The 15051-nt window shown below is 43.5% G+C and overlaps 3 protein-coding genes across 6 annotated transcripts; 2 read left to right on the top strand and 1 right to left on the bottom strand.

Moving 5' to 3' along the window:
* Positions 1-1100: 1100 nt before the first annotated feature.
* LOC123179850 (rust resistance kinase Lr10-like) lies at positions 1101-8820 on the bottom strand. 4 transcript variants are annotated; one of them, XM_044591743.1, is made up of 5 exons: positions 8491-8820; positions 8242-8289; positions 3183-3855; positions 2536-2717; positions 1101-2397 (listed from the first exon to the last, which is right to left on the bottom strand). In XM_044591743.1, the coding sequence occupies exons 3-5, from the start codon at positions 3476-3478 to the stop codon at positions 1265-1267; spliced, it is 1611 nt and encodes a 536-aa protein (XP_044447678.1). In that variant the 5' UTR covers positions 3479-3855; positions 8242-8289; positions 8491-8820; the 3' UTR covers positions 1101-1264. The 4 variants fall into 4 exon arrangements, with proteins under 4 accessions (XP_044447678.1, XP_044447679.1, XP_044447677.1 ...); XM_044591744.1 differs by lacking the exons at positions 8242-8289; positions 8491-8820 and adding an exon at positions 4459-4684 and having other exon boundaries at positions 3183-3858; XM_044591742.1 differs by lacking the exons at positions 8242-8289; positions 8491-8820 and adding an exon at positions 4459-4682.
* Positions 4565-8106, top strand: LOC123179853 (rust resistance kinase Lr10-like). The gene is made up of 3 exons (XM_044591745.1): positions 4565-5375; positions 6691-6714; positions 6897-8106. Exons 1-3 carry the CDS (start codon positions 4565-4567, stop codon positions 7943-7945), a joined length of 1884 nt encoding a protein of 627 aa, XP_044447680.1. The 3' UTR covers positions 7946-8106.
* A 4540-nt stretch (positions 8821-13360) lies between the features above and the next one.
* On the top strand, positions 13361-14668 carry LOC123156745 (UPF0481 protein At3g47200-like). Its single transcript, XM_044574923.1, has one exon. It carries the CDS (start codon positions 13361-13363, stop codon positions 14666-14668), a length of 1308 nt encoding a protein of 435 aa, XP_044430858.1.
* Positions 14669-15051: the final 383 nt, after the last annotated feature.

Below are 15051 nucleotides of genomic sequence, written 5' to 3'. Positions count from 1 at the left end.
TCAGCTTTGTTCATGAGTCATATGCTGCTGGAAACTCAACCTCGAATGATGTTACTGTAAACTAACACTGCATTTCAATGAACAATGTGTTATACCTGATTCGACCGATTCTTCAGGAGTGGTAGCTTCTTCGCTTTTCAGTTTCTTTATTGCCATTCGCACTTGTAAGCTGCAATCATTACTGAGCAGTACATATATATTCCTCATTATTCAGCAGGCATGATGAACTTCGTCCATGAGAGCATGGCATATGCTGCTGGATACTCAATCTGGAACTATATTGACGTAAATTTAGGACTGCATTTAATGAATGAAATTAGGGAGTTGATCTGTGCTCCTTTTATCGATATTTTTGGGCCATCGCAATCGGAATGTCATTCAATTCAACTTCTCAGTGATGCTGATGGAATGAATGTTCACCCATAATGCAGAGTTCCTCTGTTTTTCTAAGAAATTTAACACAAAGTTGTCTAAACAATTACTGTATTTGTTTCTACAGCAAGGAATAAAGCTGGTCTTTTAGTCACAGGGAAAATAAGATCTTTCGACCCACATTTGAACCTAAGAGTAATAAATAACCCATTGTGTGTTTTGAAATTGACCGAAATTACTCTACTTGTCTTCGAAATTACCGAAGGCAGTTTGTGGAGGGGATTGCTTCACTAACGATAAGAGTCCAATCAAAGGATTATACATCAGTAACAGTCCAATCAAAGAACAAACAATTTGTGTTACTGTCAGTAGTGCAAAGTCGTGAACAATAAGAGCCTCAGCTTCAGGACCACATTAGCATTGCTGTATTCAGTTTCATCATGAAACTGTGAAACTGGGGACCTGAGCTGTGCTTCTGCTATCCACACAAAAAAAAAAGCAACCTTTAACGTGTATACAAAATAAAAAGAAAAAGTATGCAAGCTAGCTTCTCAGTGACAATCTTCATCCACAACGTATGACTGCCAGCAGAATGAAATACAAAGCTCTTCTTTTTACCAAGGAAAATTAGCACAATTTTCTCTGAAAAATGTTCCACAACAAGACAAGGCCATTCTTTTTCTCACCTCTCACAAGACTACTGGACAAACAAAACAGATGGATGGATGTAAGATTTCAAACTTGCTTGAATTACTCTGTTTCTCCAGCAACAAGTGCACAACAAGGAATCCAGTTTGCACAAAACATTTTATACTGGATTCGTACTGTTTCAACCATAACTCCATGGTACACGCATATACACATACATAAATTATATCATACTCTGTATGTCTCACACATCGTCTTCCTCCTCCGACACCGCACTCAATTCCTCTTCTGAGACCGCAGTCAGCTCCGAAGTGAAATGGTAAGAGTCCTCCACATGGATGTGCCCTTCGTCACAGAAAAATGGCCTCGAAAGCATCTGTAGGCCGCCAGCCCCAGCCTCCAGAATCTCAATGACCTCGCCCATCGTTGGCCGATCGGAAGACCTCATCTGAATACACCATAACCCGACAACGCAAAGCTTCTTCTCCAGCTCATGCATGTCAGCAGCAACAGGTGATATCTCCTCGCCCGCTTCTTCCCGGGTCAGCTGGTCGTAAACCCATGACGGGTAGTACGCCTGGCTTGAGCTCCCCGCGTTTGGGTCGGCGTTCCTTCTCCCGCCAGCCATCTCCAGCAGCAGCATCCCGAAGCTGTACACGTCAGACTTGCTGGATATGACACCAAAGCTCCGGGATATCATCTCGGGGGCTATGTAGCCGACCGTTCCCCGCATAGCGCTCAGTGGCACAAAACTGTCGCCCCTCGGGTACAGTTTGGCGAGCCCGAAATCAGCGACCTTTGGGACGAAATTGCTGTCGAGAAGGATGTTGTGCGGCTTGATGTCAAAGTGCAGAATCTGCATGTCACACCCCTGATGTAAGTAGTTGATCCCCCTGGCAATGCCCAGAGCGATCTCGTTGAGCTTGTCCCATGAGAAGCTCTTCTCAGCAGAGAAGATGTACTTGTCTAGAGAGCCATGGGGCATGTACTCGTAGACTAAGGCCCTTCTCATTTCCTCCGAGCAGAACCCCACTAAACGAACCACGTTGACATGGTGGATCCTGCCAATGGTGGAGACCTCGCTGATGAAATCCTCTCCATTGCAGTTTGAGTTCCCCTCTAGCATCTTCACGGCGACATGAACATCGCCTGGGAGTAGCACGCCCTTGTACACGGTGCCGTATCCCCCTTGGCCCAGTTTATCTCTGAAATGGCTTGTTATTGCAACGATGTCTGTGTAGGAGTACCTCGTTGGGCCAATCATTTGTTGAATCCTGAGGAACTTCTCAACTGCATCAATTATGATCATTGTTTTCCAGTACTTGTAGCCTAGGAATATCCATACAGCCAGGGGTGCCAACAAGAACCTGCATAGTACTGCCCAACAAGTCGACAAACATGGATGTAAGATAGATGAACATGTCGGAATATGTGTATGTCCTAGATTGTGGCCATGATGATTAAAAATATGTAAATTCTTCTTTTGAAGGTAAAAAGCATATAATTCTGACATACCGAAAAGGAACTTGGAGATGCCAATAGCAGATAATATGGTTACAACAAGTAAAAGCGACTCTGTTGTGTAGGTGCTACCAAAGTTGGTATCAGTTACGCATTCTAAGAAATGCACCTCACTCCAGAAAATAGCATGAGTCCAATTCACGATGCTTGTGCCAGATATTTGCTCCTTGAAGTAGCTGCATATCAAACCATTGTAAAAGATGTGGATTTAGAGGGGAACACGGTTCTTAGATAGGGTAAATTCCACTTGCACTACTAATTTGATCCCACTTGCGCAAAACAACACGGCTTGACTTTCTTTGAACCATGGCACCATGCAATTCAACTACGTGTTGCATTTGGACTATTTATTTAATTCTACATAATCAGATATGTGCCCGACAAGGCTAGGCCTACCAGCAGATGCCACACAGGTGGGTGGTGCGTAAAAGAAATTAGAGCAAAGTGCAATACTCAATCAAAGTACATGGTGCTTTGTGCAAATGAGGTTAAATAAAGCTGTGGAAAGTGCAATGAAATCATTCTTTTGGACCAACTATATGTGGTGTTAACTGTTGTAGTTGCAGACTGCCCCATGATAATTCTTGAGAAAAGTAGAGAGTATACAAATTAAATTCAGGAGGAAATGGAAATGTGATCACCTGGTTGTCCTGTTGAGGCATATATTGATTGTCCTAGAAACAGAACGGATATCACCTGCTTCCACAGGAAAATAGACAGTAAACCCCTTACTTATGAGTTTTGTGAGATCTACATAACTTGCATTCCGTAGCTGTTGCAGATCAACAGAATACGTGACGAGAAATGGAGTCAAGGCCACGTATCCACAATAAGGTTTAAGATCTTCAACCCCACATACAGACTCAGATACCCAGACATAAACATGGGAATCTTTGGCACTCAGGCAAGCAACGGGCTTGTATGAACTATTATCCATTACTGCCTGCGAACAATTAGCAAAACATGCTCTGTAGAGGCTTCGAGTCTGCAAATTATTAAAGCCATTTGAATATAAATAGCTTTTTTCATAGGGTCCTGAATAAGGAACGTGATTCCACAGTGGAAGAGGGCAGCTGCTGCTGGTATCGGAGTTGGTGTCGATGACCAAAAAGTAGGAACCGGGGTAGTTGATGGCAGTCACATAGTATGTTCCCGTGTTGATTTGAATTGTAGCCTTGCTACTGGTGCAACCCAGCTCGTATGCTTCAACACCACACTCAAGAGGATCACCTCGCCGGCGGAAAGGAGGCAATATGTCTCGGAGATGTCCACAGGAGAAAGGTGGGCACCCATCATCTCCTCCCTGGACATGATCTGCTACAAAAAAGGCAACAAGGGAGAAGACAGTGAAGACTTGGAGGGTAATAGAACGATGAATTGCACCGGGGTTCCCCATGAAAGCTTCACATATGCACTAGGGACTTGATATCATAGCTCTGTTAACTAAGGCAGGCAAGGGACTAGTTGACCATATCCGGCTGTATACACCAATTGATAGTGTGATTGGGTACTAACTATGACTTCGTTGGCATAGCTTATAATCGATGCAGCTTGGAACAAAAGACGACTCAGGCTTGGAGTCTTCTGTAACAATGACAGTATACAAAAAGTCCCACATGGTCCAAAATGTATTTAATGCTTATGCAAGAGGGGACTGGCTGAAGCAACCGTCGCACCCAACCACCAACTGATAGGACTGCTTACCTATAGATGACAAAGAATAAATACGTTCTCCTCTGACTATCAGTGAAGCACGACTCTGACTGCCTATAGAAGACACGAAATAAGTGCAAAATGCCAATCGACGTGTATTTAATGCTCATGTAACAGGGGAATAGACTAAAGCATGTCTGCATCACATTCAAAACACTAGACTAAGGCTGTCAGCATTTGAAAGGTTCTCCTCTGACTGCTTACCTATAGAAGACAAGGAATAAGTGCTGCTGTTTTTCTTTTCTTTTTTGCACTCGCCACATCTTCTTCTTTCTCTTGCTCTCCATCTTGGTTACAATAGAAAAGGAAGATGAGTAAATTACTTGTCATAGCCCTCCTGCTGCTGCCTCTTATCAACCACGGAAACGACTTGGCCGTAGCATGGGATGATAAAGATTTCTTCAGATACTGCGCACCGTCCCAGTGCAGCCAACATGGCCCAGAGATCAGGTATCCTTTCTGCCTTAAATCCAGCAATACATCATCATCATGTGGATGTCGCGAATCATGGACGAAGTTAGCATGTTCTGGTCAAGACACCATCCTACTTCACCCAGTTCTTGGCCCATACAGTGTCAGCGCCATGGATTACAGACGTTCTTCCATGAAGATCATCCCGCTTGTAGACCCCTGCCAACTGCTCCAGCAGGAGCTCATGATCTCCGGAAGCTTATCATCTCAAAAAGTTGATGTTGCCAACGATGACCCGCTGGGTCCGAACCAATTATTTTCTTGGAGTTTATCTGCAACCCTAGTACACTGTTCAAGAGAGTTCACACCTGGTGCTGCCGATAGCATTGCAGGCCCAGTCTCCTGCCTTAGCAACGCAACCCACTTCCTGTATTTGGTAGCTGGCTATGAAGATATGTCTCTTCTTCCGCTGGACTGCAAGGTCATCCCAGTCTCAGATGGCAGAAGCGTCCTGATACAGATACCAAAGTATGACAACCGACAATTGTACGAAGACTACAAACCACAGTTCTTCAAGGAAAGTGCTGAAAGAATCCTCAGTTTCACTGAGATGACGGTGTATTGGAATGAATACAGTTGCATTGATTGTGAACTCCATTGCGGACGCTGCGCATTCAGCTCACAAAGGAGTCTACCATTCTGCATGCCTGGTATGATCAGATCTGACTGTCCAAAACTATATATAGTACTCCCTCAATTTGCAAATACATCACTTCGTACAAAGCATACAGTCGACCTTTTCTAACTTTGATTACTAAAATATTAGGTGGAAATAGTATCGTCAAGTTAGTCATACAGAGATAGTTTCATATTATATAAATTTCATGATTTTATACTAACATGTACTCCCTCCGTTCACAAATATAAGATGTTCTAACTTTTTTCTGATTCGGATGTATATAGACGCATTTTAGGTGTTTGTTCACTCATTTCAGTCTGTATGTAGTCCATATTGAAATATCCAAAACATCTTATATTTGGGAACGGAGGGAGTACATACAACAAAGTAACAGTCAAAAGATACATATTAGAGACCGTGTCAATGTCCAAATCATCATCGATTTACGAACGGAGGGAGTATCATTCTATTTTATTTTGACAAAGAAGCAAAATCTAGAGTGCAATTTACACATTTTACAGTTCCATGTGTTTGAATCTTCCATGAGACTGTCTGCCAATTATTTTTCATTCAAAAATAGCACCACAGATCATTTAAGCAGCCTGCTTGAGCAATCACATTGTGCCATAACTCTCATAAAACAAATCTGAGAAATAATCAAGCGCAAAAAAGATATGTTTTGTTCGTCTATCAGATACTGGCCTTATAAAATTTGGAACTCTTTAGCTGTTATTTGCCCTAAATTTTGCTATGCAACACTAAACTGAACTTTTGGGGATATCAGTCAAAAAATTTAGACCTGCACCCTCCACCAGCATGCCTACACCCGCAGGAGGTGACCCATGATCGATGGGATTTGGGCAGGTTTAGAGAGGGCAGGGAACTAGCTAGGCATTTTCAGGGGATGAATCGGGGACGACAGAGCAGAGTAACTGAGAGAACCGACCTCGACCGGGTCCACATGTATGTGACTGAGACCATGTTCAGAAAAAAATTGCCCAGTTCAGTCAAAAGGTTTGACTTGACTGTAAAAGCTGTGCGCATGGCCAAAACATAAGAAAAACTAACAGACTAGTGTCATTTTTATAAATTTCCCAAAAAAGAAAATCTGTTTGATAAGTTGTACTTGTGACAAAGATTTATTTTTCTTCTCTTTCTAAAAAAAGCAAAAACAGCGCTGCATATGTGTTCCGCATATATTAAAAAAAAACTCTACTGTGTCCGCTAGGGAAATTTACTGCATCAACAGTAGAAAACACTCATATAACAGTTCGTCGGTTCTACAACTTTTTTTGAAGAATTATAATTGATTTATTTTATCTCATTCTCATTCTTGGTATTTGCAGGTTCACATATCAAAGTCATTGCAGGTACTGCTATAACCGAGTGTTTTTAACTTCAAAATAAAAAAATAACTTATATTGTGTAAATTCTTATTGTTGGCTAGTGGCTACTCTGACTCTTGATATCTTCTTATCCCCATAACACTGACTAAGTAACGGCTTTTAATTGGCGATGCAATATGCTAATGACCTATTGTCTGTTTATTCAGCTACATCTTCGGTGGCCGCATTTGTTGTTCTTTTATTGACAGTGACCACTGCACTTTATCTTTCACTCAAGACAAGATATAATAAGGAGATACATTTGAAGGTCGAAATGTTTCTCAAGACATATGGCACATCAAAACCCACGAGGTACACGTTCTCTGAAGTTAAGAAGATAGCAAGACGGTTTAAGGAAAAGGTAGGGCAGGGAGGATTTGGAAGTGTATACAAAGGCGAGCTACCAAATGGAGTGCCCGTGGCAGTCAAGATGCTAGAGAACGCTACAGGAGAGGGAGAAGTATTCATCAACGAAGTTGCAACCATCGGACTTATCCATCATGCCAATATTGTCCGCCTCCTGGGATTTTGTTCCGAAGGAATGAGACGGGCTCTTATTTATGAATTCATGCCTAACGAGTCACTAGAGAAATACATATTCTCTCGTGACCTTAACATTTTTCAGCATCTTCTGGTGCCAGACAAACTGCTAGATATTGCTTTAGGCATCGCCCGAGGAATGGAGTACTTGCATCAAGGGTGCAACCAGCGCATCCTCCACTTTGACATCAAGCCTCACAATACCTTACTGGACCACAACTTCAATCCAAAGATCTCAGATTTTGGCCTTGCTAAGTTGTGTGCAAGGGACCAAAGCATCGTCACCTTAACAGCAGCAAGAGGCACAATGGGCTATATTGCACCAGAGTTATATTCTCGTAACTTTGGGGGAGTATCGTACAAGTCAGATGTGTACAGTTTCGGGATGCTGGTGTTAGAAATGGTGAGCGGAAGGAGGAATGCAGACCCAAGTATTGAGAGTCAGAACGACGTTTACCTCCCAGAGTGGATCTACGAGAAAGTGGTCAATGGGGAGGAGTTGGCTCTTACTTTGGAAACGACTCAAGAAGAGAAAGAGAAGGTGAGGCAGCTGGCTATTGTCGCACTGTGGTGTATCCAGTGGAACCCAAGAAACCGGCCATCGATGACAAAGGTCGTTAACATGTTAACAGGGAGGTTTCAGAATCTGCAGATGCCACCGAAGCCTTTCATCTAATCTGAAAATGAACCTATGCCGTAAATCAAAATAGGGACTACCATACTATGTCAACATTCACTGTTTTACTTTGTGTACGCGTGCGCTGCAATAACAACCATTGTGCTTGGATGCTATCGGTCCATTATGCCTGGAGATATATGAATATTCGCAGGTCAGTACCATGTAATAGTTCTCTGCTAGTTGTTAGTAAGATACACAATATGCAATTGGTCTTGACTTTCAGCAACTACTTCCATATTTATGTCCAAAAACTTGCAATAGAGCTGTGTACAATACAATAATCTGTCGGTTACCTTATTCAGATGTTACCTTTCCGGCACAGTGATCTGATCTGATCTGATCTGCAATTCGGCAGAATTCCATGGATGCATCAGACAACCACATCAATTGGAGCTTCACTTATTTCAGTTTAATAACAAACTAAATCAGAAACTGCGAGAGGGATCGAAAATGTGGAATCTTGGACTACGCCATGAACGGGATCTTGGAAACTGTGGGAGGGAGGAATGGAAAATCTAAGCAGTGGTGTGGCGCACTAGTACCTCTTGATCTTGGACTGTGAGAGAGAGTAATCGAAGCGCAACCGCTGCTGCTTGCTGCCGTCGGAGTGGACGGAGCGGCGGACGATGGCTTCCGGCATGCCTGCCTGCCTTCCTGACACCGATGTGGAGGGCGACGGCTTCCGGCGGGCTGCTGCTGCCGGGTTGGGGTGAGGGTGGCCTGCACATGCCTGCTGCCGTAAGGTGCGGACGGGGCCGCGGACGAGGTGGGCGACGGCCGCCGTCGTCGTTGGCGGCGGTGGTAGGAGAGCCGGCGAGCAGCGGCTGGGAAGGATGAGGAGGATACGATTGTTGTGGGTGGCCCACCAAGGCATGGCAGGGACGTTTTTCCTTTGGCCCAACGTGAGTGAAGACATCTTCAAACAAGGCCTGCTAGTGACAGCCCATCACGATCCTCAGCCCAAGACCAAAGATTTTTTTTCTTCCATCCGCGCTCCAGCTCCTTTCCATCCCTTTCTCCTCTCTCTTGATCTATCAAAAAAAATGTTTCTCTTCTCTTCACGTGGCACCTGTGAGCCCACGAGTATATTTACTGTCCGGTCAGCGTATCGCATTCTGTCAAGTACTCAACAGAAACAGGAAGGAGTCCTAGAGCCACCGCAAGGGATGTTTGATCCCCTCGCCTCCAAATGACATCTTGACGTTAGGAGGTGGGGGTCTCGGATATACCTTTCTTATGGACAATGGTGGGGGAGTACTAATTAGAGCTTGTGGAAAGATTTTAACCAGAGGGGTAAGTTATATTCCCAGCATTTGATCTACGCCAAAAGTTCTGATTTTTTTTTGAAGGGGTGCATAGAAGCACACCTCACTGGGGTCCTATGACGCACTTAACTCTTTTGTTTTACGCAGCTAATCTTGGCTAACCCATGCAAAGAGAACAGAACAAAGACATGCATGTTATAAAAGAAAAAGAACATTCTATCTTTTATGAACTAAGTTAGACCCTTAACAAATATCTACACGATGATCAACAACTACACAAAATTTGATCGAGTTCTTACCAAGTGTTCATTAAACAAAGCGCACTCATCTCAAGATAACACTTTTGATATAAAACTTGAAGTCATGCATTATTAAATTTTACAAAGATATTTACACTGAAAAAACATGGAGGTGATTCACAATTATTTTCACAAACATTAGCAGGTATAGTAACATGTTTTGCTCGACACTCCCATAGAACTCATAAATAAGTAGCAAGTAACATGTTTTGCTCCACACTCCCACAGAACTCATAAATAAGTAGCCAGTAACATGTTTTGCTCTCAAAATAAGCTGCTGCTGCTACCATCCAAGAATGAATTAGATTGAAAGATAAGGCGCCATAATTCAGAGTTTAGCGCTATTGTCCGAGAACGCAAAAGGAGAGCCTCAAATTATGTGTGAGCGTACATGCAGGGCTTGATCACCTCAGTTGCATCGCCTCCCTGCATTAATCAGTTGATCGCACATTAAAAGCAGGATGGACTTATGCTATTGCATGAGTTGATCACAACGCGTAGAATCTGCAGCTGCTGACAATGCAGACCTGGAGATATCACTCAAGAAAAAACAAGATGAAAGATTAATCTCGTACCAGAACAATTTCTCATTCTCTTCGCTATTAGGGTCCAACTCTAAAGCACGCAAGAGTGAGTGGTGAGCTCTGTCATACTCCTAAGGAAGGCAAGCGCGCATCAGAAACAAAGAACATGTATGAACGGAGCAATTGAATTGTCAGTTTGAACTCGATCTCCTATTGCACCTTCATAAACATTAGAGCTGCTCCTTGCCCATAGTGCGCCTTTGCCCACTTTAGACCCACCCTCTTGCATTTAGCTGCATCATCATAAGCCCTTTGTCCATCACCATTGCAAGCTAAATGCAGACATTATCTAACATGGGATGATGTGCGTAGTTTTGTAGCAATACACATGCGCTTTGGGATGTACATTTTGACACTTAAGTGAGTAATGCGAGAATTTATTTTGCCAAAAAAAAGCAATACACATGTGCTTTGGGATGCAAATTTTGAAGCAATGCACATGTACTTTGGGATGAAATGGATGGGTGAATGAAGAAATAGGAAAACAAACGTGTGTCAAGTAAAATGATTATCTAGAGAAATGTCTTTTTACATACCATTGTCGTTCTGTTGCATCGCACATTCCGCAGGAAGCGACATGATGCTGGGATTGATGGAATTTGAGCAGGTTTAGAGGGAGCGGTGAGCTACCTAGTTATTTTGGGGAGATGAATCGGGAAGGCATAAATAGCTTCGTATATCTGTTCTGACAATGTGCTGCAGCCACGGCAGCACTCAATTCTAAGTATATTTCCTTTCTATTTATCTCATTTCTTTCTTGGTATTTGCAGGTTCACATATCAAAGTCATTGCAGGCACTTTTCTAACCAAGTCTTTTTAACTTCCAATTATGAAGGGAAAATCAAAGCCCTGTGTTGTACAAATTCTTATTGTTGCCGACTATTTTAGAAAAAAGGCATACGTCTGACTTTATAAATAAAACTACCAGACAGAGTACACAGACGAAAACCAAGAAGTAGCAAACACCAGCTACAACAGGCAAACAACCAACAGTACCATTACATGGCCAGAGGCCAAACTCAGGGCACACAGCCTGACTACCTACGACCAAAGCAACGAGGCCACTACCCAAAAGAAGCACCGGTAACATCAGGTGGGATGGAGCTGGTCCTGCACGAGGAGGGAAGACAAGGTATTACGCACGTTGTTGATCAGCACGTCCACCACCTCGCGATCAGCCTCCTTACTCATGTAATTTTTTCTGCTGGAGAAAAGAGATGAGTTTATATAAACAATCAGCAGGCTTGTTAGGGAAAACATGCTCAATAGTAAATTTGTTCCTCCTGGTCCAAAGCACCCAGCACATTGGCAAGAAACCAAACCAGAAGAGACGTCTATTTTGCCCAGAGAGCTGAGCCGAACTGACACTAAGATCAGTAAAAGAAGACGGAGACCAGCTAGTGCAACCAAGATCTAAGCTTAGCAAAACCGTAATTAAAGAGCATGTGGTTAGTGTCATCTCTGGCCCTATAAGGATCACAAAACTCAGACACAGGGACATTCCTCTTGCGGATCTGCCACAAGGAGCCTACCACAGATGGCTTGCCACGTAAATATTTTAATCTTAAGAGGGATCTTAGCACGCCAAATCTCTTTGAATTTAGAGGTGACGGAGCCAGCAATCAATCTGCCACATAAAGTCTTAACCAAAAATGCCCCGAGGACGTATTGTTGGCGACTATGACTCTTGACATGCTCTTATCATAACAAGTACTTCCTTCGTTCCGAACTAGAAGATGTTCTAAAATATATATTCTAAATGGGATGTATATAGACACATTTTAATGTATTTATCGACTCATTTCACTTTATATGTAGTCCATATCAAAATATTCAAAACATCTTATAATTCAGAAGCGGAGGGAGTACCTAAGTAACAACTTTTAAATCCCTATGCAATACGTTGATAACATATTATTTGTTTATTCAGCTACATCATGGGTGGCTGCATTTATCGTTCTCTTGTTGACGGTGGCTACTACCCTTTATATTACACCCAAGACAAGATATAATGAGGCCCCACAAAAGACATGATGTAATGGGGTGATGCATTTGAAGGTCGAAATGTTTCTCAAGACATTCTTCCTTTTTAGTACCTGGAAACATATAATATGGCATATCAAAACCCATGATTAATCGCTCATGAATTCTAGAGTAATCAAATGCTTCCCACTTTAGGACTTGGTAAACGAGACATATGAGTATTTTACAAATTTGCATGCACAAAGTATGAAAGCTAATAATTTTATCCACGTGAAAAATAACGTGAATGTTGTTATTAGGCAGCAAGACAAATGCTTGCAATACTGTCCCTGTAATCGTATCAGTAGTGGTATATACTACCTATTTTTTCAGTTATGTATTTTTTCCTTGGTAAGGCAACTTATATCTTTGTTGGTTCTCAAAAGGACAATTTGGAAATGTCACATTTAATTTGGGAAATGTCCAGTGTAAATATCTAGCTATGTAGGAAGGATGCGACTGCCCAACTCATTCCACCAGTTATCAGGATGCCTTGATAAGTAAAACGGCCGGCGTCTAATTGTCGACGGCTTGAAACATGGTTATTGGCCACTAGTGATAAAAGCACAGCTTGTTCTAGCAAGTATAACCATACAATATATCATATGATAGCCACTCGTACCATATATATATCGCATCAATCAAACAACCATATTATATGGAATTAGCAGATCTAGAGCATCAAATTTGTCAGGTTTCCCAAAATGTCACACCAACCGGACGCAATATTTAGTGGTTTCTTCCTAGTACATCCAAATTCTATCTCTTGAAAATGCTACACAACACATGCATGCCAGATCAATCAGCTACCTATATACTATATAACATCAAATGAGGTTGGTCTCTGATGTTCTCTTGACGAAAGATGCTTATGCTTCTATAGTTGAACATGTGAAGACCGACCGTGGCAACGTAGGACAGAGGTACATTGACCAATAAATAATACCATCAAGCAAGAACATCTGCAGACAAAATTACCAATTTGCGCATCGATATATTCTGGACCCAGGCTGAGCCATGTGTGGACTGCATTGATAGATTCCGAGACACACATGCATCCAGCAGCCGGGAAATTGTCCGGCACGGGAGACGTGGCTGGTTGGTTGGTCTATAAGAGGAGCTACAAGGCAGTGTGCTTCTTTGTTCATCAGTAGTTCATTCATCTCTGCCACTTTGTGTTTGTATTTAGGTGTAGGTAGCTAGTCCACTCATCATTATTGAGTACTCTTGGGCAGCTGGGCGATGAGCATGGAACCATCGTCATGGGTGGTACCTTGCTACTCGGGCTGGTCCATGGAAGAAGCAGCAGCTGCGTGGAGTAGTGAAGATAGGATTAGCTTCCAAACATCCTTGCCTAGCCATAGTGATAGCGTGCAGCTGCAAGTGGTTGAGTATGCATCCCCAGCCACACCCACACATGATACCTGTAGTGATGCGGACCAGGTGTTCGAGGAAGCAGCGCAAGTGTTCAATGATGACTACTTTCTCATTATGGGAAAGAAGATGCACAGGTTCCCTCCAAGCCTGGTAGATGTTGGCGATCGGTACAGGGTGCCGGTGACTGTGGCCATTGGCCCTTACCACCATGGTCAATCCGGCCTGATGGAGGCGGAGCAGGTAAAGCATGCGGCTGCCAACCAATGCATCAGGGACTCGAGCGGCTCACTCCAGGAGATGTACACTAAGGTCTCCTCCGTCTCAGACGTCGCCCGCAAACTCTACCGCCACGATGATGTGGCGACATTCGGCCACCGTGAGGACTTTGTGCCGATGATGTTCCTTGATGCTTGCTTCTTGGTGCAGTTCATGCTTAGTTATGTGGACAGCTACGTCGTCAGCATGGATATGGCACTGAACAGGTATTTCTGCGCCAACTTCGAGCGCATCTCCACCGACATCATGATGCTTGAGAACCAGATCCCGTGGGTGGTGGTTGAAGCCATCTTCCACTTCATGCATCTAGCGCCCTCGCCCTGGCCTTGGGAGGACTTCGTCGCTGCGATGAGAAGTGGCCTGAAAAACCGAATTGATCCTGGCGTCGACCAAGGCATCGTCGTAGTTCCTACCTATGAACCGCCGCATCTCCTCGGCCTTGTCCGGTACTACATCGTGGGGAACAACGACGACATCAAAGTCGATCGCCCCACTGCTCCGAGCGGAGACAAGCCCATGTCGTTATCCATCAGCGTCGCCGAGCTTGCCGACGTCGGTATCACACTCGTACCCGAGAAAGAAAAGTCAGGGTTAGTGCACATGACCCTCCAAAAGAAAAGGTTAGTGGACACGGGCCTCGGCGGGAAAAAGTTTGGCTTCTTATTCGGCGATCTCCGCGTGCCACCCCTGTTCCCTGGCATTGGCAAGAACATGCGCCTCGGAAAGTGCTACATCGACATAATGATAGATATAGAGAACTTCAAGGACAGGATGTCATGGGGGCTCACATCTTACCTCTTCCTTGACAAGCACTGGCCTAAAATCGTGGCGGTGGCCACGATCATTGCTGCAGTTATTGGCATCTTGTCGTCGCTCCAAGCTCTCAAGCCACACTAAGACGTACCGGACCTGATTGTACTAGCATTAGCTTGCATGTTCTACTTGTTTGCCTCTTACTATTCACATTGTAAAATTCCTTGTATCTCAATCATACTTCAAGTGAAATTCGTTGTATCTGTATCACGACAAGCTGCGTAAAGCAATCTGCATTAATTATTTGCAAGCAATTGGATTATACATGAATTATTTGCAAGCAAGTGGATGTATAAATGATATGGGGGAGAGCACATGCATGAAGACTACTCTCAAGTTTGCCCGCGCCATAGTGCAGGTGTTTGGAGCAGAGTATCTAAGAGAACCAAATGTGCAGGACACCAAAAAGTTGTTGTCTATTCGAGAGGCCAGAGGGCTTTTATAAATGCTCGGATCAATTGGTTGCA

The sequence above is a fragment of the Triticum aestivum genome, chromosome 1D (assembly GCF_018294505.1).
Source record: "Triticum aestivum cultivar Chinese Spring chromosome 1D, IWGSC CS RefSeq v2.1, whole genome shotgun sequence".
NCBI lineage: Eukaryota > Viridiplantae > Streptophyta > Magnoliopsida > Poales > Poaceae > Triticum > Triticum aestivum.
The sequence above is the reverse complement of the archived record's forward strand: the minus strand, read 5'-3'. Positions and strand labels throughout refer to the sequence as shown.